This window comes from Theropithecus gelada, chromosome 16, assembly GCF_003255815.1.
Source record: "Theropithecus gelada isolate Dixy chromosome 16, Tgel_1.0, whole genome shotgun sequence".
In the NCBI taxonomy this organism is placed as follows: domain Eukaryota; kingdom Metazoa; phylum Chordata; class Mammalia; order Primates; family Cercopithecidae; genus Theropithecus; species Theropithecus gelada.
Genome location: NC_037684.1, coordinates 15,202,253 through 15,227,698, shown reverse-complemented (window position 1 = coordinate 15,227,698; position 25,446 = coordinate 15,202,253). Strand labels below are relative to the sequence as shown.

General features: G+C 52.4%; 2 protein-coding genes across 8 annotated transcripts in view; both read right to left on the bottom strand.

Annotated features, from left to right (window-relative positions):
• The window catches only part of MTMR4 (myotubularin related protein 4), a 28,120-nt gene extending 26,573 nt beyond the window's left edge, over positions 1–1,547 (bottom strand). The window contains exons 1-2 of the mRNA XM_025362663.1: positions 1,459–1,547; positions 223–261 (exon numbers count right to left, since the gene is read on the bottom strand). Coding sequence (XP_025218448.1) covers positions 223–225 — 3 coding nt within the window. The 5' untranslated portion in view covers positions 226–261; positions 1,459–1,547. The remainder of the gene's footprint in view (positions 1–222; positions 262–1,458) is intronic.
• Positions 1,548–3,755: 2,208 nt separating this feature from the next.
• SEPT4 (septin 4) lies at positions 3,756–24,573 on the bottom strand. 7 transcript variants are annotated; one of them, XM_025361604.1, is made up of 13 exons: positions 24,421–24,573; positions 22,870–22,966; positions 10,426–10,722; positions 9,990–10,083; positions 9,465–9,551; positions 8,862–8,985; positions 5,451–5,585; positions 5,220–5,337; positions 5,029–5,130; positions 4,739–4,835; positions 4,496–4,658; positions 4,241–4,340; positions 3,757–3,986 (listed from the first exon to the last, which is right to left on the bottom strand). In XM_025361604.1, exons 1-13 carry the CDS (start codon positions 24,426–24,428, stop codon positions 3,927–3,929), a joined length of 1,482 nt encoding a protein of 493 aa, XP_025217389.1. In that variant the 5' UTR covers positions 24,429–24,573; the 3' UTR covers positions 3,757–3,926. The 7 variants fall into 7 exon arrangements, 6 of the variants coding, with proteins under 6 accessions (XP_025217390.1, XP_025217389.1, XP_025217391.1 ...); XM_025361605.1 differs by lacking the exons at positions 22,870–22,966; positions 24,421–24,573 and adding an exon at positions 12,873–13,219 and having other exon boundaries at positions 3,756–3,986; XM_025361606.1 differs by lacking the exon at positions 22,870–22,966 and having other exon boundaries at positions 24,421–24,567.
• Between the last annotated feature and the right edge of the window lie 873 nt (positions 24,574–25,446).

Below are 25,446 nucleotides of genomic sequence, written 5' to 3'. Positions count from 1 at the left end.
TGCAGAAAACGATTTCTAGAAGCTTCCAGTCCTAGTGCTGTATTCTGGCTGATGTTGTGTAATCTAAAGAAACCCTAATTTATCTCCAGGGCAGATGAACCTGTTTAGGAGCTGAACAGGGTAGCCTGGAGCTCAAGGTCTAGGAGAGGTGGGGCAGCTTCACAGAGAAAGACACAAGGATTACAGAAAACACAATGGCCTGAGGAAAGACAGGGTACTCACCATTCTACCGTGGCAAGGGTCCTGGCTGCCTGCTTCTCACTGTAAGGAGACAGGGAACATAAAAGTAAAGGGCCCCATTAACACTACCATAGAATCAACAAATGCCACACATCTACCCCTGACCTTCTCTACAACTCTTATTCTTCTCCCTCGCAGAGACTCCAGTCTCTCCACAAGTCACCATGCCAGAGAGAGGCAATGGGAGCTACATGGGGAGAAAGCAACAAGTGATCCTGCAGGGCATGAAGTCAGCCACGAAGTTCTGGAGCAGGAATGAGTGTCATCCAAGATTATTCGGCAGAATTCAGGAGTCCTGATTCCCAGACGCAGAGGGAGAACACTTCTTTGTGGGGGAGCAGAACTGCCAACTCTGAAGAGACACAGGCTGCCCAACTGGGGCTCATTTTGGGCCCTGAATCTTTGGGTGAAGTGGCAGTAGTGGAAGGAGCATGAGTCCACAGGAATGTTTTGCCAGTTTCTGAGTCTGGGAGTAGTACCCACCTGACCTGTTTACTGGGGGCAGAGTCCAGAGTGGGACAAGAGGGAGGGGACCACAACCTGTGATCAGAGGGCAGCAGGGCTGCACAGGTCCTGCTGAGTATATTTGACACCAAGTGGGGTGGAGGTTATGGAGAGGAGGCCACACAACAGGGACAGAATCAGGCCAATCCAGGCCTTGGAGTCAGCAGCTGTCCAATGAGCCCAAGTAACAGGGATTTCAGGATGGGGCCTCCTAGGCTCACTTAGCGAGCCAGGCCCAGGTTTCACTGACACTTTCCTTCATGCCTGCTATCCTCGGGCAGTGCAGCAGAGCCCTACGGGAGGCTGCGGGGATAAAAGCCTCCATCTGTGGTCCTGCCCACCTCCCTGTTCACAGTATCCTCTTCCCTAGGCCATTCTCCCTCATGGGGAAACCCGCAAGAGACAAGCCAGAGGTGCTGCCTCACCGCCCACTGGCAGCAGCCCCAGGGAACGAAGGGAGGGAAGGAGGGACAAGGATCAGGCCTGGGAGGCCCAGGGTTTTCAGACCTAGGGGATCTGGTCCCGGAGGGCGGGCCAGGTTGGCAGGGGAGCCCAGGTGCCCAGGTTCTAGGGGCGGAGCCTAAAGACTGGGAGGCGGAGCCCCAAATGACAGAAGGCGGGACTCAGGAAAGCCGGTGGGGACCAGGGCGGGGCCGGGCAGGACGCGGTCGTTGCGGTTCCCAGGCTCGCAGTGCAGGGGGCACGGTGACTCACCCAGGCGGTGTCCGCCCGACCCTCTGAGGCCGCGCTCTTGCCACTTCCGTCTCCCGCAGCTGCTGAGGCCGCGCAGTCCCGACCCCACCACGGTGCCCCTCTCCTGAACCAATCATATCCCTAGCCTGTACCCGCCCTGGCCAATGGCCACGCCAAGTCCCGCCCTGCCCCCATCACGCAGCCGCCGCCCTCACTCTCGACCCCACTCATTGGTTGACTCGGGCAAACGCCCTCCCAGCCTTTAGCCAATCGGATACCGGAAGACAAGACTATACCTGGAGGAAGGAGGCGCGGCGCCGGAGAGGAGACGCGACCAATGGGAAATCACAGCGCGTCCTTGCGGCAGCCAGTAGGAGAGCAGTAAAGAGGGGGCTGCTGGCTACTGCTCTGGGGACCGGAAGTGGAGGCGGCTTGTCGCCTACTGGTAGCGCAATTAGAGGCGGGCATTGTAGGGTACAAGCCTTAAGCCACTTCCGGTGATGGCCCCGCCCTGGAGGTACTTCTCAAACAGATCCCCAGTGGCACCTCAGTTTATCCATTCCCGTTTTGGTTTCGCAGCTGTCATCCGGTCCCAACGCCAGAATAGGAGAAAAACCTGCAGGCTAGGAGAGAAGGGAGGGCTGGGCCTGAGGTTCAGTCTTGGTCGTCTCCGACTGGCAGCGCTGGGATTTCCCAGCCTTCGTGTGTCTTGATGGATTCCTCCAACACTCACTTTGTACGGATAAACGACCCTGCCGTTCTTCACGACCTGCATTGTGCTGCCAGTCCTGAGTGAAGAACTCTCATCCCAGAGTTGGGAAACCTGGATCTGAGACTGCCAGCTAGCTGCGGCCTCCTAGTCTGTAAAGGGAAGGGAGACCAGGGCGCTCCCGAGGACCCGGCTCATCGCCCCTGCCTTTCTTTCTCGGGGACCCAGAACAGACCACAAAACGGAGGGTGGCCGCTGGAGGTCGCTGTGGCCCCGCTATACCACCAACCGACAGAAATGGAGAACAGTTGATTCAGATTCAGCTGATATTCTCAGGTCTGGAGTGGGCCTGAGCGCTTTAATACCAAGCCCCGGGGCCAATGGGTCCTTACCTATCTTTGTTTATAGAACATTGAAACTTCAGTACAGTTGGTAAGTTCCAGGAAGACAGGAACTTTGCACTACTTTAACTCCAGGGTCTAGAACAGCCTGCAACCTAGCAGATGCTGTAATTTTTTAAATTAAATACTGAACTCCTGTAGGGCGGTGATTGTGTTTTTATTCATTCCCAACACTTACTATAGTGTTTGGTGATTACAATGCCTGCAGCATTTGTTCAAAGCTCTATCACAGGCTTTCTACAGTGTAGAGCTTAGCCTGCCTATCCCTTTTCCCAGATCAGGGGAAATAGAAAGTCAGGAGGTTGCACGCAGTTAATACCTTGTGTTTTCCCAAGGGCGGGTATCAAATCCAAAACTGCTTCCGCCGCAGCTGGAATAGGCACAGGCATCAAAATGGGGCCTTTTGGGCCGGGCGCGGTGGCTCACGCCTGTAATCCCAGCACTTTGGGAGGCCGAGGCGGGCGGATCACAAGGTCAGGAAATCGAGGTCATCCTGGCTAACATGGTGAAACCCCGTCTCTACTAAAAATACAAAAAATTAGCCGGGCATGGGGCCTTTTGGAGAGTCCTTTAGTATTGGGGAAGTGCCTCAAATGTATTTTTCTTTCTTTCTTTCTTTTTTTTTGAGACGGAGTCTCACCCTGTCGCCCAGGCTGGAGTGCAGTGGCGCAATCTCGGCTCTCTGCAAGCTCCGCCTTCCGGGTTCACGCCATTCTCCTGCCTCAGCCTCCCGAGTAGCTGGGACTACAGGCGCCCGCCACCTCGCCCGTCTGTATTTTTAGTAGAGACGGGGTTTCACTATGTTAGCCAGGAGAAGTGCCCCAAATTTCTAATCCGTTAAGCCAGGACTTTGGTAGCCCCTAAGGTGTGATGGAGACTCTGGACAGAACCACCTGTTGACCTATCCAGGACCCAAATATGCACCAGAGCCAGGGATATTTCTATTACCAAAGGTACTGTATGTGTGAAAGATGGAGAGAGACCCAGACCCCAGATAATAGAGGCATGATAGATAAGATCCTTAAGATGGAGAAGCCAGGCTGGATTCTAAGCAGGGACTTAGAAGGGGAAACGAAGTGGAAAGTTTCCCCACTCTCCCTTCCCTACTAAAAGCCAGAAACCAACATCTTCTCCCATTAGCCTTTCAAAACTGGGTCCCAGGGTCTTGATCTCCAGGAGGTCATAAAAATACACACAGGGACACCAGAAGCCACCTACAGATTTATTAAACTTTATTTCCTCTGAGTCTCTGGGCAGTCAGCAGGGATGTAAGGCGAAGTGGCAGTAGCTGAAGGGGCCTGAGCAGAGCTGGTGCTGGGAGGGGCCGGCATGGACAGGAAGAACAGGAGGAGATTTAAATATCCAGGGCTGAAAGCCAGTTAATAGGTCTCCTTCATCTGTTTTTGTATTTTGTGTAGCATCTCCTGCATCCGCCGCAGCTGGAATAGGCACAGGCATCAAAATGTGGCCTTCTGAAGAGTCCTTTAGTGTTGGGGAAGTGCCCCAAATTTCTAATCCCTTAAGCCAGAACTTTGGTAGCCGTGAGGTGTGATAGAGACTCTGGACAGAACCACCTATTGACCTATCTAGGACCCAAATATGCACCAGAGCCAGGGATCTTTCTATTACCAAACAAAGAGATACCAACGTTGGTGATCAAACAGGGGACCTCCCCTACCCATACTGCTCTCACCTCCTCATCTTTCTCTCGGATAAGCTTCTCAGTTTCTGGATCTGTCCCTGGTGGGACAGCAGGGATGGGGAAGTCGGTACCACTCTCTCGAGTCAGTTTGCTAAGGGGAGAAAAGGATTGATAAGGCTAGGAGGACTCCAGCACCCACTTAGATTAAGCCCAGGGCCTACAGAAGAACAAAAGTAGGGCTTGGTCTCACCCAAGGCTAGGCTTGGGATCTCCCCCTGCCAGCTTTGTCCTGGCTTCTGGTCATACTTGCGATTGCGTTCCTTTACTACCAGGCGGGTCATGCTCTGGATGCACTGTGCCCGGTAGTTCTCATAATGTGTCTCCCGCGTCACATCCTTCAGGTCCTGCATGTGGGTACGTACCAGCATTGTCCTCAGCTTCACAAAGTCGCAGTGCCCTGGGTTTTCCACTGCATAGCAAGGCTAGGGGTCAGCCAGAGGCATAGACAGAGGGCAAGGAGATACCCTGGTTACAGGCTCAGTGCTTTACCTTCCACGATGCCCCAGGGGTAGAGTCGACCCCGAACTCGCCGCCCTCTGGCCTCTACTACAGTGTTGCTGCCGATTACTGCAAATGGGATGCTTTCCTGGAAGAGGTTAGGGGTGCCTGTCAGCACCCTCTGTTCTCACCTCTTTCTTTCCACCTGTATCGTCATCTTCTCTGCTTCACTCTAGGAAGCCAGGGTCCTTTCCACCCTGATAGCCTGAATATAGAATTCTACTCCCTTTTTCTACCCGGAAGAAACAAGATGGGAAGGGGATGCCCTAGAGTGGCCCCACCTTTAGGGCTTGGTCCTGCAATTTGAAGTCCTCATCTTCGTCAGAGTCACAGTCTGGGAACTGATAGATCTTGATTCCAAAATGCTCAATCTCCTCCCGGATCTGACAAACAGATGAGGGGCCCACAGTTCTGGGGACCACGTCCTTTCTAGAAGCCCACCTCATCCCCTCCCACCACCAGCTTCCCTCACTTTGCGTTTCTTTCGGTCCACTTCTGGAGGTGTCAGTGTGTCTGCCTTAGCCAGGATAGGCACGATGTTGACCCGCTGATGCAGGGCCTTCATGAATTCAACATCCAATGGCCGGAGCCTGGGGAACAGGAATCTGTGACCACCTGCTAATGGCAGCCCTGCCCCTGGTGCTCTTGGCCTGTTCCCTTGACAGCACCCGGTGGTGCCAGGAGCCTCAGGCTTGGACCATACCCATGGCCGAAGGGTGAGATGAAGTACAGGCAGCAGTGCACCCTGTTGTCTTGGATGTTCTTTCGGTTCAGGCCACTCTCATCTCGGAAATACTGCTCAAACTGCTGATCAATGTATTCTGCCACAGGCTTCCAGCTGGGGCAGGGACAGACAAGCAGAGAAACTATGAGAGTGGGAGCCACCTAGTGAGCTCTGGGACTACAGAGAAGTAGTAGCCCACTCTCTGAGCAGTGTTTTTAAGACATTGTTATTCCCTGGCTTACTTTACTAAATCTTTAGGGAAATTCCTGAATGGGATGGGGTGTATCTCACATGTCCTGATACAAAATTAGACTGAGTACTCAGGCAAGTTTAATAAATGCTAGCTTGATGAGAGGGAAAGGGCCCAGGTGATCAAACAAAGCAGTAAGAATAGGCTGGACACGGTGGCTCACCTCTGTAATCCCAGCACTTTGGAAGGCTGAGGCGGGTGGATCACTTAAGATCAGGAGTTTGAGACCACCCTGAACAACATGGTGAAACCCCGTCTCCACTAAAAATACAAAAATTAGACGCCGGGCGCGGTGGCTCACGCCTGTAATCCCAGCACTTTGGGAGGCCGAGGCGGGCGGATCACAAGGTCAGGAGATCGAGACCACAGTGAAACCCCGTCTCTACTAAAAATACAAAAAATTAGCCGGGCGCGGTGGCGGGCGCCTGTAGTCCCAGCTACTCAGGAGGCTGAGGCAGGAGAATGGCGTGAACCCGGGAGGCGGAGCTTGCAGTGAGCCGAGATCGCGCCACTGCACTGCAGCCTGGGCGACAGCGCGAGACTCCGTCTCAAAAAAAAAAAAAAAAAAAAAAGTACAAAAATTAGCTGGGCGTGGTGGTGTGCACCTGTAGTCCCAGCTACTCGGGAGTCTGAGGCAGGAGAATTGCTTGAACCCAGCAGGTGGAGGTTGCAGTGAGCCAAGATCATACCACTCCAGCCTGGGTGATGCAGCCAGACTGTCTCAAAAAAAAAAAAAAAAAAAAAGAATAGCAAGGTGGCTGCAGGCAAATACCAACTGGAAGCCAGGGAAACTCTAATTCAGGTTTCCAGTGTAACCTCAGAACCTCTTTGCTCATGTGTTTCTACCCTTTCCTCCACCTCTCCAAACCCACTCCATCCTTCAAGGCCCTAAGAACCATCTCTTCCATGAAGGCTCCTTTTACTATACCAATACACACTGCTCCCCCCTTGTCTTCACTACAGAGCAAAACAAATAAATAAATTTCCCCCAAGAACCTCAATTTTCATATCCTTTGTTCTTCTATTATCTTGTTTAATCCTCACTGCCCTGACAGGTCGACATTATGCATTATGATCATCATCACTATCATTTCATACATGAAGAAACTAGATGCAGAGCAGCTAACAGATTTGCTCCAGGCCAGGTGTGGTAGTTCACGTCTGTAATCCTAACACTTTAGGAGGCCAAGGTAGGTGGATCACTTGAGCCCAGGAGTTCAAGACCAGACTGGGCAATGTAGCGAGACCCCCATCTCTACAAAAAATACAAAAAAGTTAGCTGGGTGTGGTGGCATACACCTGTAGTTCCAGCTATTTGGGAGGTTGAAGTGGGAGGATAACCTGAGCCGAGGGAGCCCCGGGAGGCGGGTGATCAGCTCACTGCACTCCAGCCTGGGCAATAGAGTGAGAACCTGTCTCAAAAAGAAAAAAAAAAAAAAAAAAAAGAAAAGAAAGAAAGGAGGAAGGAGAGGGAAAGGAAAGGGAAAGGAAAAGGACTTTCTGTAGGTCATTTAGCTAGTAAATTCTCTACCCACCTGAGCCCCTACAGCTCAGTGCACTTGCCACTACACCTTGCCTGACCCATTTACTAATTTAAGTTGCTATCTGATTGAAACATGTTAGAGAACTGCCCCCACTTCCCCTGCTTCCCTGTTGCCACTTGACTATAAGCCTCTCAGGGATAGGAATCATTCATGTTTGTTCTGAATCCCTTAAAATGTCCAGCACAGGCTGGACATCTAGTATGTGCTCAATACATTCTACCTGATTTGATGCTCTGCTGTTGCCATGTTGAAATTCTTAAAAATTTTGAAAAATGGGCCCTCCATTTTCATTTGCACTGGGCCCAACAAATTATGTTGCTGGTCCTGCAATTATCATTGTTAAAATCCCTGAGTATGCTGTAAATAGCCCTTTACACTTTTCAGAGCGCATGCGTCATGTTGGGTGATGTTCAGATCAATTGGAGAGGTGGTAAGTGCTGGTATATTTTAATTAAATAAATGTCTGACAAAATGAGTATATATGGAGGTGCACTTTAAACTGTGAGGTGCCTGGCAAATGAAATTATTAGTATTATGGAAGGTAAGAGACAGTAGGTAAATTGATTGAAGGGGATCATTTGCTTAAGATCATGAAGTTACTAAATGCCAATCAAGATTTGAACTCTCTGTCTAGCGCTCTTAGCACTGCCTGCCTAACTTCTTCATCAAAGCTACCACCTTTTCTCCTGTCAATCTCATCCATTCCCCTCTTCATCTACTCACTTAGGTCTGACCATTACCTAAGCTGGAGGTAATGGTCAGACTTACTGACCATTAGCTGGAGGGAGGTCCTTCAAGCCTGAATGATAGGGGGTTGTGGTAAAGCCAACTTTTCTTTCTGCAGGTAGCCTAGAGGGTGCCTGGAGTTTAAACAAAGTTCTACCATTTTTCCCCTTTGCCTATTCTTCCTCACCTTTACCCTCCCTCCATGCATGCCCAGCCCTTCAACAAGACTTGCTTGTGACACCTAAAATGTTGCTAGTGAAAGGAAAAAGGGTGACAGTTTATTGGGCAACTACTATGTAATCAAACTCTGTGCTACATGTTTACACACTTCACATGTGTTTGCTTTTTGAGGCTCTTCTCATCTTTTTTTTTTTTTTTTTGGAAGGTTTCACTCTGTCTTCCAGGCTAGAGTGCAGTGGCGCAATCACGGCTCACTGCAGCCTCAACCTCCTGAGCTCAAGTGATTCTTCTGCCTCAGCCTCCCCAGTAGCTGAGACTACAGGCCTATGCCACCATGCCCAGCTAATTTTTAAAACTTTTTGTAGAGATGGGATCTCACTATGTTGCCGAGGCTGGCCTTGAACTCCTGGCCCCAAGTGATCCTTCTGCCTCAGCCTCTTCTTTCTTATGTCCCTACCCCATTATAGAATCATAGGGCAGAATTGGAAGGAACATTAAAAATAATCTATTCCAATCCTTTCCCTCTTACTTTATAAAGGCGAAGATGGCTGTCCAGTAAGGGAAGTCACATGCTCAAGGTCATAGACAGCTTCCTCCTGATAAGTATGGATATATCTGGGCCTATGTGTGTACCTGTGTATGGAGAAGGGTGGCTCAGGGGCAGCTGGGATTGCACTTAGTCAGACATACCACTCTGTGTTGTTGACTGCATCCCCAAAACCTGGTGTGTCCACAATGGTAAGCCGCAGCCTCACACCCTTCTCTTCTATGTCCACTGCATGCTTAGTGATCTCCACGGTTTGCATGATCCGCTCTGGAGAAGGGGGAAACTGAGGCCAGGGCAAGGGCAGGGACCTGCCCAGTCAGGATGAACCAGCCTCATTGCCCAGACTGCCTCATCCACACTGCCCCCTTCTCCACCCCCAAGCTGCCTGGGGGACTGTTCTCTGGGAACCAGCAAGGAGTACATTTCCCAACACAGGAAATGCCGGTGGCTGTTGGCTCTGGCCCCAGCCTCTTTTCTGCTCCCGGTTTTTTCTTGGATTCCTGGAATCCTTGGGGGTCAGAGACTCATTCAGAGAGCAAGACTCTGGTCCCTGCCCTGCTTCAGCACCCAAATCTTTAGGGAGCTGGCTGGTGGGCTGCCAGGCAGATAGGCCTATGGAGAGCTGCTGTCAGTCTCTCTAGGAAGCCATGGTTTCCTGCATGTTGGGGAGAGCCCCATCCCCCAGACTCTAGAGTGAGTTTAATTTCCCAAGGCAAGTCTGCCTGATTGTTCTCTCCTTTCCTTACCTTCAGCACCAAGGAGTTTCCGGTCCCGGTACAGATCAGTGAGGAAGAGGCTATTGACAAGTGTGGATTTGCCCAGGCCAGACTCTCCTGAGAGGAGAGAGGACAGAGGCACCAAATCAGAAGGTAAGATCTATAGCCAAAAAGCAACTCCACTGGATCAAGGTTTAGGGGGAACTGCTTTCTTATCTAATCGGAACTAGACTAACCAAACTATAGCATTTTAGAGCTGGGAGGAAGCACAGAGATTGGCTTGGGGGAGCAAGAGATTGCCCAAGGTCACACAAAAAGAGGCAAATGCTAGGGAACTGTTGGTCAGATGCTCTTTGCAACCAATTCGTACACCCACCCCCACCCCACCCCACACACGTACACTTTCATAGACCAATGACTCCTGGCTTTTTTGCAAAACAGTACAGCCACTCGCTGCTTGCTCCCTCCGACCTATACTCCCTTCCCACTCATGGACACACACACTATCCCCACCTGAAACACACCCTGCCCAACCCAGCCCTGCCCCTTTTCTACCTGCCACCATGAGGGTAAAGTCAAAGCCTTTCTTCACGGACTTTCGGTGGACTTGGTTGGGGAGGGTTGCAAAGCCCACATACTCCTTGTCATCCTAGTAGACAGGAAGGCAGAATGCATCAGGGTGAGAAGCCAAAGGGGCCCTGGCACCCAGCGCTGATCTTCTCTCCCTTTCAGGCCTTTGCCCCAGCCTTAAAGAAGCAGTGCCAGACTTCTCTGGGTTCCCATCTGAGACCACCAGCTGGGCCTCCTGCCCTTGCTGAAACTGCTAATTTCCAGTGCCCTTGGGGGCAGATATCATGGAGATAGGGCTTACACAGGACTGAAAGAGGTCCCAGATAAACACACACACACACACACACACACACACTGCCCCCTGCCCCCGATCTTCCTGCAGCAGCCCACTGAAAGGTAAAGGCAGGGCTGGAGGCTCTACCTCAGAGGAATCATAGGGATCAAGCTTGCCCCATGGGCTGCGGGGCCTGGCGGATGGGCTGAGAGGGGCTGGGGCACAGAAGTACTGCTGGTTGTCAGCGGACTGGGGCCACGAAGGGGGTCTGAACTCCAGGTCATCATCATAGAGGTCTGGGGCCTGGGGCCTTGGCTCCGGGACTTGGGGCCTGGATGCCCAGGTCTTAGCCTCTGGTGGGTGGCAGCTCTCATTTCCTGAGAAATCCTTCACGAACTTGCTCAGTTCTCCATCATCCGTGGTGTCCTCCAGGAAACGCTTGATCTGGGGGAAGCGAGGTGGGTGGAATAGATGGGTGGTGCCAGGAAGGGAGCCGGAAGGGAAGAATGAGGAAGGAGACAGAAGACAAGAGAAGGCAAGAGGGAAAGGGAAAGCACTTGTGGTTAGAAGAGAAAGAAACTGCAGCCAAGCCAGAGGAAGTGCTCACCATCCCTCCCTCACCTGCTCACAAGTCTCCCCAATCCAAGATGCCAGGCAGGGCCCCAGGGTCCAAGAAGAGCCCTGGGCACCCCCAGAGTCCTGGAAACTGCTCTAGGGAACTGAGGAACTCCAGTTCTGGTCTCCTTCTCAGCAGCATGTTTTTTGGGGCTGCCTTTCCTGGGGTTCTGGCCTAGCCAGGGACTGTCTCAGGCCAGGAAGTAAGGCCGGACTGATTAAGATAGAACAGACAGAGGCATTAAACCCAGAAGGAGAGTACAGTGCATCAGAATGGGGCAGGGACATGAGGAAAGTAGATCGGGGAGAAGAAAGCTGCCTGCATCAGGCAGGTCAACCAGCGGGGGGTTCTGTACCTCCTGTCACTACTGGTCAGTGAGCTGGGGGACTGGGGTACAGATTCTACTGCCGGTGCTCAATTCCCAGGGTTCACAGACCAGCGTTCAGTATAGCTGATCCTACCCCTTACTTCAGACACTGAGCCACACCCAAATCTGACCCTGGGCCCTGGAAGAGAAAAGTAAACCTGCCAGTGGATGCTGACTGTGGGTGGAAGGCAGCTGGGAGAGACCAGGTGAGGGAGGATGGAAGAGCCCGGGGAAGGCTGAAGGACGGCTGGGCCTCCAGAGCTTGTGACAGCCCCCAACTGTGACGGACATACAAGGGGAAGCACCCTCAGTTATCTCCTTACCCCCTTTGCCCAGAGCCAGCAGTACAGGAGAGGGCCTGGCCTAAACCATGACCCACAGGGAGTGGAAGGCAGAGAATGGATTGACTGCTCTGTAGAAGCCTGTTCTACCCCATCTCCAGTTCAGAAGAGGGACTGTTTCCCCCAACTCTCATTGTCAGCTCTAGACCCTAAAGATTCTCCTCTTCTTTGGGGTCAGCCTCCTTTGTGGGGTGCCTGGCAGTGCTGGGCTCAGCTCTGCCTCACAATACCCACGTGCCACCCCCAGACAATAGACAAGGGCCGGCTGCAGAGGCTGACTCACTCTCTGGGGATTAGCCAAGCCAGTGGGGACTACCCCAGACCACTGTGGAGTCCCAACTAGAGTGGGGGAGATAAGATGGCCACAGTCTTCCTGCAAAGGGAAGAATTGAGGGAGGCAGATATGCATACTGCCAGGTGTATGCCAGAGGGAAGAGGTTGGGATAGGGAGGTTAGAGGGAAAAGTCTACTAGGAGCTACTGCCAGGCTGTTGCCTCTCAAGTCTTCACACCTGCTTATAGCTATAGTCTCCAGTGCTTGCCTGGACAGAGGGGAGGAAAAGAGGCCCCTCAGCCCAAAACTGGAACCAGCAGGTGGAGGCTGGGTGACCAGAAGAGGCTATCCTGAGGCAAGCCTAACCCAAGGCTTTTCTCACCCATGATATTTGTGAGGTCCAGTGGCGACCATACATCCTATTCTATGCCTGCTGTCCTGGCATTGTGATTAATTGTGCCCTTTCACTCTCAAAGTGTCCCAGCTTGGACAATTAATTACATGGCAACAGAGAAGGGGTGGGACTGGGGGGCAGCAGGACTTGTTGTCTGGCAGCTAGTAAGTCTGGGGAATTCCAGGAAATCCTGCCTCTCTGCACAAATCCACAATGACCCAGCAGTTGGTCTGCGGGTCAGGACAAGGGTGGGACAGAGAAAGCTGTGCTTCACCTGATTTCCCAGGGGCACTGAGTGGAGGGGCAGGGATGGGAGAAAGGAAGGCCCTAATGAAGATCCCTAGCCCCCACGATCTTCCAGCAGTGCCTCCAGGAACCCAGCACCATCCTCATCTCTGCCAGCCCTGGCTGCTCATCCGCATTGAGGGGGCCACAGGGGCTCTAGACAAGGAGTCAGGACACCAGGGTCCCCGCCTTCTGCCTGTCCATGCCCACTCCCAGCTCTGCCAGTGACCAAATCATTTTCTGACTTTCAGCCCCAATCCCAGCCAAGGCAGGGGGAAGACAGGTCATGTCCACCCATCTCCCAGAGCAGCACCTTACCCCAGCTTCAGTCCTGTCCTCAGGGACAGAATTCCCTTGCCATCCCAGTGAACGGTCCATGTCCCACGCTTCAGACTCCCTGTCAGCAAGCTCTAGGTCTAATTTTATCTCCCAGGCAAAGTTCCTCACACACAGAAACAGTCTTGTTTTGATGCTCTTGTTGTCTGGCTTCCTGGCTTGCTCCTTTCCCTTTCTCTTTGACCTCCTTCTGTCTCTGGCAGGGGCCAAAAAAGCCTGTGGAATGTCCTTCCCCACCCCTCTTCTCCTCCCCTTCCCTTGGCTCCCACCCTCCAAGGACAGCTCAGCTGCAGCAGGATCACTTGGTTCCTCTGCAGTCCCCTCCTCCTCTGATTGGCTGCCCCATGACGCCTGCCTGCTGCCTACCCTGGTGGGCACAGCACCAACCTCCCAATGTCTGTTTGCAGCACAGGCTCTTGATCCATTTGACCTCTCCTGTTAACCCCCAAGGACACTGTGGTCTGCCTGAGGACTATGAGCTGTCCCCAAGTGACCTGGCCCATCAGCACATGAGGACAGTCACCCAGGATACCCATTCCCAAAGGAATTGAATCCCCCAATCTCTCTCTTTCATCTTAACTTTAAGCAGTGCTGGAGTAGGATGAGATGTCCTGTACTTCCCCATATAGGTTTTCATGGGAATGGTCCCACACTTCTTCCCAAGCGTTCATTTTTTTTTTCCCCAGTGGGGAACTGTCTTCAGAAATATGCTCCTAGATTTCCCTGCAGGGAGCACCAGCCACAGAGGGTACTTTGCTTCAGGGACTCCCCTTACCCTAGGACACCTGACCTCTGACTCATGGCAACCTGTATCAATTCCATCACTCCATGACTTCCATAGCATCAACAGGGGAGCTGTTAGCACTTGGTCTCTAAGGAGCATGGGTTCAACGCAATGGGGAGGCTGGAAGCCCAGAAGCTTCAGAGCTGCCATTTAGGTGGGAGACAAATTAAGGGGCCTGGTTGGAAGTGTACACTCAACTAGGAGTCAGGGGGCCACTGTTTCTGGTTGGGTGGAAACATCTTTTGTGAGTCTGGATAGTGTCTTAATTTGAGGACCTTAATGTTCAGTTGTGAATGGCCCTTCCTTGCCTCCCAGGGAGGCCGGGGAGAGAAAGCACTCCCAAATGATAGATTCCTTAAACTGCTTTGAACCTGAGAAGAGAAGGTGCATCCCAAGTCACAGGATAGTCATTAATGTTGGCCTGTTTTTCTTTTCACATGTAAATTTAAACCCCCTGGGGCACCTGGGTTGGGGAGGTCTCCCCCACTGATTCCCAAAGCAGCTGGGACACTGACCTCCTTTGACAAAGAGACCCTCATAGAGGAGTTTGGTCTGAACCAGTCAGCCTAAGAACTTGGCTGGCTTGAGGGCAGGGGCCTGAGGATGGGGACTTTGGTGGTGGTGGTTGGGGTGGGGGGGTGTCTTTAATTAGAGAAGAACAGGGTGGCCTCAGACAAGCTGAAAGCATCAAGACCTCAGCTGAACTGAACTTAGTATGTGGCAGAAAAAGCCCCTCTAGCCCCTGCTGGACTTGGCACTGGGGATAATCAGTACTTCCCTAGGCTTCCATCCCTAGAACAATCAGTCCATCCATCCACCATGTGGGGAGAAGTGGGGGACAGGAATAAGGACAGGCCTCTCCCAGGAACCCCCCTTTGGGGAAGGTCACAGGGTCACCAAGACTTCCTGGCCAAGGCTTGGGCCTCTGCCTGGACACAGCTTGAGAGACAAGAGCCCAAAAGATTGGCCCTACCCGTCCTGAAAGCTTCTGATCCCAGGGGGCCCAGGGAGTTCCCTTCTGGAGGCTGCCCACAGCCACCATCCCGCCCCACAGGCTAGTCAGGGATCCCCCGCTGCTGTAAAGAGTTCGTGTTCCCCAATGCAGAGGGCAAAGGCTGTGGGGCTTCCAGACTGGGAGGAGAGGACGGTGTGTGGCCTGGAGGTCCTGACATCCTTATGTTATTTGTGGCAGGCTCTGGCAACAATGTCAGGAGAAGAGATGACATCTTCAGAGCCAAGCATCAAAACTTCCTACCTGGGCACCTCCAGGGAGGCTGGCTGGGGTTACTGTTTCTCTTCCCACTACAGGCAGGTGGCAGGGATGGGTGCCCCCACCCCCACACACTGCAGAGGGACCTGGCTGGTGGGCAGGGAGGGGGTAGATGCAGCAGGAGGAAGCTTTTCCATGGTTCCTGTCCCCGGGGGCAGAAGGATATAGCTAATCCCACCGGGCAGGATGGTGGACTGGGCCTCTCTCTCACTCAGGGGTCCCTTTGAGAAAGGCCCAGAGACTGCCCCTTGTCAGGCTGAGGCAAGGAGGGGCCAAGCGTCTCACCATCCCTCCTGGGGAGGCAGGCAGTGTTTGTGGGCCTCCTCTGTGTTTTCCAAATGAAGTTGGTACTGGCCCCTGTGCCCAGGGTAGGTGGGTGAGGAGGGGTTACTCAGGTAAAAGCTGACCCAGGCGAGGATGGGAACCCTCACCTCCGCTCACCACTGATGCGCCTTCCCCACCCCAACATGCGCGTCTCCACCAGCGGGCACCTCCCTCAGCACGGACCCACCCCTTCATCCTAGACCGCAGGCATTATCTAGGGGTCGGGGCCCACTCCGTGGCTGCTCAGAGGGAAAAACTTGGGAGCAACGACGCACCGCCGCTCGACAGCAGTGCCAGCCTGTGCCCGCGGCCGGCGACGGCGCCTCCCACCCTGCACAGCCGCGGCTGCGGCGCCGCGGGTCCCTTTGGAGCCGCCCGGGAGCGACCCGCCCTGCGCACCCCGGCCCTGACCCGCGCCCGCCCGCCCTCCTGCCTGCCTGCCTGCCTGCCTTACCATGGCTGCAGCCCGGGCGGGGCCGGCTCCGCCTGGACAGCGCCCGAGCGACCCGCTGCGGAGCTGCGCGCCGACCTCGCAGCACCGCGGTCCCCCTCCCGCCTACTCGAGTGCGGACAGCTGGGGGAGGGGCCCGGCGGCGGGGGCGGAGCGAGTCGTCCCCGGGGCGGGGCCTGTACCTCAGCTGCTAGGGGTGCCGGCGCGAGCCGGGTCGGGGTGCCCACCTTAGGGCCGGCCTCGCAGCCCGCGACCCCAGGAGGCGCAGAGCATAGGGTCACCCAGGACAGAGCGGGGAGCCTCAGCTCCTCGTCCCCGGGCAGCACTGGACACCTGGCTCTTTTTTACTCAGCTCCAGAAGTACCGCGGGGGCTTGAGCCAGTTGCCAAAGAAAACCGAACGCCCCACCTGGCATCCCCAGAAGAAGACGCCTTTGGAAGGGAGGGGGAGTTGCTCTGTGAGTTGGAGAGAAACCGTTAGTTAGCGCACGGATTCAGCAAGGTTTTCACAAAGTGAAGCCGGCTGATGCCCAAGTTACTGATCACCACACCTCCTAAAGGGGAATGTCAGATATTCTCTACCTCCACCCGAGCTGTGAAGGGGCAGGTTAGAGACAGGTTCCCTTCGTGCAGTACCGCAGATTACAGATTAAAGAGGATTTGCTGCAGGGATCATCTGCCGGAAGGATGGAAGGGAGAGGCTGAGTGGCTTTAACAGGGCGGAGAAGCCTTGCCTGTGGCTGAGGATAGTGGGGAGGGCCTCAGGAGAGGCCACCCCAGGCGTGACCCAGGCCCAGCTGGGCCAGTCTTCCTCCCACAAGCAGGTGAGATGCTGAGGGGACAGATGCCCCTGAAGCTTTAGAGGCATTAGAGGCTCAGAAGGGTCAGAGCAGCAGCTAGGGGAAGGCAGATGCTTGGTGAGTGGGGTATTGGTGAGGGATTCCCTGAGCTAAGTAGGGTCTGAGCTGGTCAGGCTCCTGTGGAAGTTTCCAGAAGCATGTTCCGTCCTGACCCCCAAGACCCCTCTCTCAATGGCAGGCTGACTGGCTTCTGCCTGAATACACTCTGGACAAAACTGAGACCCACAGGCACGGCCCTCCCTGTTGGTAGAAGTGCCAGAGGCCTGCCTGCTGTATTTCAGTCTGATCTGTGAACCAGTAGCAGTGGTGGGGACCAGTTAGAACTCAGCCAGAGGAGGGAAGAGGGCCTGAGGCAGCAGGTAAGATCAAGCTGAGAAAAACAATGGGGCTGCTACTGGAGCTGTTATTGGCTGTTTGGCACTGGTGGACTGGAAGATGGCAGGGTGTTCACGAGCCAGCAGGTTGAGGAGAAACCTTCCTAGTTGGGTGGCCTTGCTTCACCCGTCAGGGTCTCAGTTTCCATAGCTGAAAATGAGGGGATTAAACTAGATGATTTCTAAGCTTCCTTGCAGCTCTGGCCTTCTACAAGTGGATGGAGTGGGGGAAGGAGGATATGCTGTATGCTACTATAGGCCTTGGAGGAAGATAAGAGAACAAGGCAGCAGCAGGAGGTGCTGGAGAAAGGCTGGCCATGCAGTGATTCAGGAGAGGGCCCAGGATCTGAGAAAAGGGGGAGAATGTATAGAATGGGGGCAGCAGCTTGGCTCCCCTGAAAGGGAACCTCTAAAGGTAAAGAGAGGCTCCCAGAAAAGGTCTGGGGTAGATCAGAGCATCCGAAGCTGTACTCAGGAAAACAAAGACATAAAGAGAGAAACCAATGGCAGTTGGAAGTCTGCAGAAGCAGCAGCTGCTGCTACCATCAGCCCCAAATGTCAAGCTTGGGCTATACAAAGCCCCACTGTTCAAAGCCCTGGGCCTCCAGTACTCATGTATGCACTCTAAGAATACCTCTTACATGCTTCCAGAGTCCTGTAGCCTGGGGTGAGGAGAAAGCCTACATCAGGGAAGACAGGACCCAGCAGAAACCCTTACTTTCCACTATTATAACATGCCCCTTCCCCTGATCTCAGCTGAATTCCAAGTGTGGACACAGACACATCTCAAAAGGCAGCCCAGCCAGCTCATCCTGAGCTGTGGCTGGAATCCCAGTTCTTCTCTGGCACCTGCTGCCCAGGCGCCAGAGGGCCCTGTGTGTCCTGAGGAAGGTTGGTACCAGCTTGCCTTGAGGAAAGTGAGGCCCTAAGCAAGTCCTGGGACCACGGAACTTAGCTCTAAGCCAAGAATATTGGTCTAATCTCTTTCTAATCACTGTACCACAGGCCTAACATGAGGCATGCTGGGTGAAATAAAAGCTGAAGACTGACTTTGAGCCATCCCCCCTGCACAAGCCCTGCATGCTAACCTACCACAGCATTCGGAGGACTCTGAGAGAACTTGGCCTGGCCACAAGTCCTATGCTAACTTGGCTGTCTTACTGCCTGAAAGTCCCTTGCCCTCTCTGGGCCTCTCTTTCCCCCACTGAAAGAGAAGACTGGACTTCTCTCAACTCTAGCTCTTACATTCTGTGTGAGGGAGTTAGAGTCTAATACAGCAGCCCTTGCGTGAGTCACTGGCAATTTACTGAGTGCTCTTCCTCATCTCCAGCCAGCAGGTGGCCTGGCCAACTCTGCTTCAGCATGGCTCAGCTCTTGGAGCGCTAGCTCTCCCTCAAAATTCAATATCCCACCAAGCATTGATGGCCTTGACTAGAGTACAACTCCCCAGGCACTGCTAGGGCACGGTATCTGAGCCAAGTGTCTAGGGGAGTGTCTAGCTGGGAAACTCAGCTCAGCTACCATAGCTCTAGTCTGCTGTCCTGGGCTCCGTCGCTTAGGTCAGGCCAACATGGTATGTCCTGGCCCCCTCCACTAGGTCTTTCCTGCCCACCCATAGGTACAGGTTGTGTGGCACAGGACCTAAGCAAGAAGGCTGCATGTGGGCCATCCCAGGGCCCAGGTTCAAAGCCGATAATAAACAGCAATTACCATAGGAAATCAGGATTTCAGATCTGCATAACTAGCAATGGCCATTTCTGCCTCTCAGTAGCTAAGTTTCCCTAAAGTGGTGCAAGAACTAATCATACATCCCTTCCCCAGTGAGATAGATGAGTCACTGATGATACAGTCAGAGAGCCCTCAGACCAAAGGCTATCACTGGGTTGTGTCTTTCAAGGAAACCTCAGCAAGTCTGTCCAACGAGGTCTGTGGTGGACAAAGGCAATAAACCAAAATACATTAAGCCCAAATCTTCCCCCAGCTGCTGCCACGTGTCCCATGATCCTGGAGGCAGGCATAAGGTGTGGGTGGCAAGGCTGGGGAACACTGTGTTTCCTGGCACCTGCCGAATGACTGCAAAGAGGGGCAGTTCCGGAACTGGTGGAGTGCTAGAAGCCAGACAGTCCTTCCGACACCCTCCACGAGCAGGGCAGGGCTATAGGAGCTCAGGGTTGGAAAGGACTTACAAACCTCCTGATGTGACTACTCACCAGATGTCTGAAGGCTCCCCTGCCTTCCCAGCCTCTGCTCGAATACCTACCTCCAATGGTCAAAAACTCACTGATTCTAAACAACTGCCCTTCAACCTTTGGGCAGCCAAGTTACCAAAGTCTTCACTATACTGTGCCAATATCTGTGTCTCCCTGGCTTTTACCCTCCATATGCCTCCATGCTGGAAGCTTTGCTGACTCATTTCATTGGACTTTGCTTTGTCCTTTGATGTCCACACCCTTTCAAGTGACCCATCTGTATACTTTTCTCTACCGAATTAACCACAAGCTCCTCAAGGGCAGGGAGTATGTCTTCTCTTTTAACCTCTGCTCACTTCAAATCAGCAAACATGTGATGTGATGTTTGTCTGGGTGTCCAGGCCTCTGCCCCCAGGAGATGGCTGATCAATATGGATTGACTAAAAGGACTCATTGATTAGTTTTCCATTCTGATTTTAGAGCCCAGACAAGCCTTGAGGCTCTGGGCTTCATTGACCCTTCACTTGCCCTTCATCCTGGCTGCTCACAAGCTCACACCCACCTCCCAGCCTCATGGTTCACAGGCAAGGACACAGATGTTACTCCCACTAAAACCTTTCCCTTCACAATTCTTGATACCTAAAGGTGCTGCTGAAATATTGAGAAGTATTTTCCAGGGAGACGTGGCTATAGAAGAAGGGTTTCTATACCATATAGTTGACTCCCTGGGACAGACTGCTCCTTAAAATGCTTCCAGCTTTGATGAACAAACTCTGAGCCTCAGTTTCTTCATCTGTGAAACAGGGAGAATAAATCCACTCATAGGTTACTATGAAAACCCACTAATGCACTTAACGTGATCACTAAATGAATGGTAGCTATTATCTCCACTAATAAGAAAATTATCAACATCAAACCAGTAACTGTCAACTGTGACTATTTCAAATGCCTTCCCTCCAAAGGATTTGGAGTGTGCACATGTAATAGGGGTAGAGAGATGGGAGGACAGAGAATACCAGAGTAATGCCTTAAATTAAAGTGACATTGGAATGACCAAGCCACTACCATCTGTGGAGTCAGCTTCTCCAGCTAGACACCATCTCTAGAAAGCTAGTGCTTGGTCTCAGACCTACCCACCCAAATTCCCGGAAACAGCCACTGTGGAGACCCCTGGAACTAGATGGCTTTGCTGGCAGTGGGTGTGCCAAGGAAGCGACACCCACAGTGTCAGCCTGAGCTTCCCTCAGGAACTGCCTCACATTCTGTCCCCCTCCTCCAGGCTTCATTCAGCCCTCAAGGTGCAGCTGTCTCCTGCTGCTCCCCTAACAGCAGCTGAGCCAAAGGCAGCTGAGCAGAGGAGGGTGAGGGACATGGCCATTTCTGCTTCTCAGGACAGCCTGCCTTTGGCTGAGCACCTGTCAGGGTGGCTCCTTGGTTACAGATTTACTTCCTCACCCGAGTATGCACCCTGGCCTGTGAAGCCAAGCTCCCTACTCTACCCAGGCCCACTGTTTCTGTTACTTGGAAAATCCACCATTTCAAACAGCACCAAACTACTCTGCAGAAAGATGTGATGTTGGAGATTGGTTCCAGTCACCACACAGCTTCTGAAAATACACCAAAAAGTCCACGATGGATGTGGCAGATTTTTCCCTATGTGGGATTATTCTGGGCAAAACAAAGAACTAAGAAGAGAGTCTGGCCTCAGCTCTGCTATCAAGTCTGAGAGAAAAGCATCGTATTTTCCTGCCCCCATTTTATAGGCAGAGGGAGTAACCTGCCCATGTATCACTGTGAAGCCAGGACATTGTCCCCTCACTCTGTGCTTCCAGGCAGACTGCACCACAGCTTGTACTAGGTGACCAACTGTCCTGGTCTGCCCAGGACTGAGGGGGTTCTTGAGACATGGGACTTTCAGTGCTAAAACCAGCAAAGTCCCAGGCAAACCCTGATGAGCTGGTCAACTTAGCCTGTCCCCAAATTAGCAAGTTTTAGCCAGAGGTCACCAGCCTTCCATCCTGCTCTGGAATTGGCTGCCCATGGTAGCTGGAAATGAACAGAGTGCCATCTGACGGGGTAAGATGCTTGCTTCCTAAGAAGCTGTGCAACAATGGTCAAACTGCTATAAAAATCCTCCCAAGGCCGGGCGTGGGGACTCATGCCTGTAATCTCAGCACTTTGGAAGGCTGAGGCAGGCAGATCACAAAGTCAGGAGTTTGAGACCAGCCTGACCAATTTGGTGAAACCCCGTCTCTACTAAAAATACAAAAACTAGCTGGGCGTGGTGGTGGGTGCCTGTAATCCCAGCTACTCAGGAGGCTGAGGCAGGAGAATCATTTGAACCCAGGAGTTCAAGATTACAATGAACTCCTGTTGATTGTTGCAGTGAGCCGAGATCATGCCACTGCACTCCCAGCCTGGGCGACAGAGCGAGACTCCGTCTCAAAAAAAAAAAAAAAGCCTCCCGAGATGCCTTGCCCCATTTTCAGCAGTTCTGCTCCATTCTTTCAATGATTCTCTTTCTTCTCAACTATGAACCTCTACCCGAAGCAAGAGAAATGCCAGGTACAGTGGCTGGTGCCCATAGTCCCAGCTGCTCAGGAGGCTGAGGCAGGAGAATCACTTGAGCCCAGGAGTTCAAGATTACAATGAGCTATGGATCACACCACTGCACTCCAGCCTGGGCAACAGAGCACTTTAAAAAAAAGTGAGGGAGGGTTCCTTCCAGATAGCCCATGACCTAGGATTCTGTGAACATCCTCATGAATGTGGAAACTCCCTGAGTTCCTCAAAGGCTTTGGATTTCTCTTTGTAAAGGAAGCCAACCTGAGCAAAATGTTCCTGTGATTCAGAAGACAACAGGAGGCTGATCATCCTATCCCTCAGGGGTCACATGACATGTCATCCAAAAGACACTGAGGTCTGCCTTAATTATCAGTGAGATGGCCTCCTCTGATTCCTGGCCTATTTTCCAGAGTTGGTTTCTTGCATAATTGATAGAGCAGAGAGTAAACCACCTTGCCCTATGACAGCCTGAGAAGTCACATTTAAGGATGAGTAGGTCAGATGCCTTGAGGAAACAGGATCTTGGGGCTAACACACCCTGTCCATCAAAGGCATTGCAGTCCCTCCCATCAGAACTGCTTTATTTTCAGGAACTCCCCAGGGCTATGTGAGAAGACAGCCCCCAGTGACCCATTAGGGCACCCTCAGGACCTTCCTGTTGAGCTTTTGCTAGTTCTGATCCCAAAAAAACCCCATCAGGAATGCTTCCCTCAGTCCAGCACAAACTCCTCTAGGGAGACTCCAGCCCCTAATGTCCCAATCCAAGGATGAGAAGCATCTGTCCACTCCATTCCTTAGACAAAAGGGCCTTGAAGGGCCATTTGGGAAGGGACTAACACTTAGGAGAAAGAGATGGGCTGAATCAGGTGCCATCCCCAGCTGTTCACCCAGAGAAGCTTGTGAAGCTCAACAACAAACATGATGCCTTCCACAAGCCAGGCATCGTGGCCAGGCCACCAGAGAACCCCTGCCAGGAATGGAATCTGGAACAGACTCTATGGTCAACCATTCCCAGATTAGAGGAATCAGAGGCTTTGGACACCAGCACCACAGCATCTCCATCCTGAGGCTGCATGGGGCCATGCTGGCTGGGGGACAGGCTGGGGAGAGCCTAGCTCTCTCATGCATTAGAGAGCACCTGGCCCACCTCCATGCCATCCTACCTCCAGAATGTCAGAGAAGATCAGCAGCCCAGCTGCCTGGGAGCCTTCTCTTCTCGGCTTCTGGGGAGCAACTCTGTTGCTGAACAGGGCTGGAAAGCTGTAATTATTGAGACAGGATAAGAGCTATTTTAGGAAGGAGCCATCCTGTTGCCAAGGCTTTTGACTTACTAAACTAAAACATGATGCACAGAAAAAGGGGGTGAGGATGGGGGAGAACAGGGAGGAGCTTGCTCAGTCAAAAACATCAAATCTTGACTGAAGGAAAATATTAACCCCTTCCCAAAGGTACAGATTTGCATCTAGGGGTGAGCAAAAGGCTAGCTAAGACACTACCATCCCTTGGCTTTGGGAAGGAGGGCCTACCCATATCCCTGACCCCCTACCCATATCCCTGCGAACTCCCTCTCTCCTAAGACCCTCCAAGAGCACTTACTCAGTCTGTTCCATCTATTTTGACATTTCAGCACCAACTATTTCATATTGTTGTTTAAATGTTTCCTGTTTGTGTTTTATCTCCCCAACCATATCATGGCAAGTTTCTCAAGGCCAAGGAATGTGTGTGCTGTGAAACTTCAATGCGTCCCCTAAAAGTGCCTAGTAGAGTGCTAGGCATCTGAATAAAAATTGTTCATTGAAAGAAGGGAGGGAGGAACGAAGGAAGGAAGGGAGAAAGGGAGGGAGGGACTTACTGTCTTGCATGGAGATAATCTCTGAAAGTAGCCACTCCCACCTACAGCTGAGCTCAGGGTTGGATAAGAACCCATGGCAGTGGGAGGTGGCAGCCTTGTTTCTGGTCACCTCCCCTTCAGCTGTTCCACTATCTGAGCTTAGGCTGACCCCCACTATGCACTCATTTGCTTTCTATCTGTGGCCAACTGTCCATCCTGAGTCAGCCCATGAATGGGACCCATTAGAGGCCATTGTTAGGCTTTGGGTAATAGAGAAATACGGCAAGAGAAAATAATGGAAGTAGGAAGAGCTTTGACCATCTTATCAAACATGGGCCAAGAATAGCCAAAGTACTTATGGGAACAATGCAGTGAAATCAGGACACTGCCAAAATGAGGACACAGGACTGCTGAGAGCAGAGTCCACCTTGAGTTTTTCCAAGTTGAGGACCCAAATAGTGTGTAACCCAAAAAAGCGACCCCTTTCTAGAATGCCCCAGGCTGAAAAGAGGAGAACCAGGTGGGGACTGATCCAACGGCTACCTAGACAGCCTTCCCACAGAGCACTTGGCAAGATTCATCATCTGCCAAAAGGTCTGTTCTTTCTAGGACTGCAACTAGCTCATACAGTGCTTTTGTGCAAATCCCCCTCTGGGGAGATGCAGCCCCACAGGTGCACAGCTTGTCAAATGGAACACAGGTTAGATTTCGGCCCCCCACTTACCCCCTCCACCCAGTGCTCTTGTGCAGTGAACAATCTGCTCAACCATAGGGAGCAGCTCTGTCTCCCTCCATGCCTACTCCCATTACAGGACAGGAGATGGATTTGGATTGTAGGGTGGGCCCAGGAAGACTGGGAGTAACCTCCCAGGGGCATTCTTACCTCCTCATCTGTCATAACAGAGTAGAAGCCAGGCATTCCCAGGGGGCAGCAAATGGAATTCAGAGAGTGCCAATAGGAGGGGAAAAAGAGAAATTTACTAAAGATGCCCAGTGGACTTGGGCAAACCTGGCCCAATCCCTTCCTAGTGCAAGTGGCCCAAATAACAGCAGCTAGTATTTACTGAATGCTCACTGTTGCCAAGCACCATGCTAAGTGTTTTTTCGGTAATAGCTTGTAATAATCCTCACAATAACCCTAAGAGGGAGCCATTATTCTCATTAACAGATGAGGAAACTGATGCTTGGAGAGGTAAAATAACTTACCAAAGGTCACAGTCAGAAAATAGTGGACCCAGGGCCCAAATCCAGTTAGATAACTCGAGTTCGTACTTTACTGTGCCGCTACTCTATAGAGCTTTGCTCCCTCTGAGGAGGACTGCCCTTCTCTGCTCTTTGCTGACCATCACTAGGAGGGCTCATGCTGGTTGGGATTGGACGGCATTCCCAGGGCTCTCTCCTCCCCAGGAACTGCTTTATCCATAGCCCTGGCCTCTGTCATGCTCATAGGGCTGGAGTATATTTTGGGCCAAAATGCTCACAGCAAGAGGTCCCTGCTGCCAAGATTTACTCCTTGAGGGCTGGTCCCCACCCTCCCCTGCCCCCAGAGAAGCCAAGAGTATAAAGGGAGCGGAGGGTCACAAGGTCTGGGGACACTTCTCTTAAGGATTCTAGAGCTGCAAGACACACTGACGGTCTCAAGGGGAAGGCCCAGACATCTCTGAAGATCCTGCCTGGGCAGCACCAATAAGTACCCCAGGTGGTAGAGTAGGGGCATGAGGAGGGTTCTGAGGAACCCGAGAAACACATGAGAAGAGTCCCCAGCCTGAATTAGGGTGAAGTCAACTCTGAGCAAGACTGTGAAGCAGGTGGTTTGCTTTGGTGTATTTTTTTAAAATCATGTGATAGGTGACCAACTAAGCTGAAAAGGCCATGAGGCTTAAATTATTCTCCATTCCAGAAGTAACTT

Coding starts and splice junctions, on each gene's coding strand:
- SEPT4 (XM_025361604.1), bottom strand. Junction 10,723..22,869: donor TCTTCTCTGACATTCTGGAG/GTAGGATGGCAT, acceptor CGCTTCCCCCAG/ATCAAGCGTTTCCTGGAGGA. Junction 5,338..5,450: donor ATCTCACCCTTCGGCCATGG/GTATGGTCCAAG, acceptor CCTGTTCCCCAG/GCTCCGGCCATTGGATGTTG.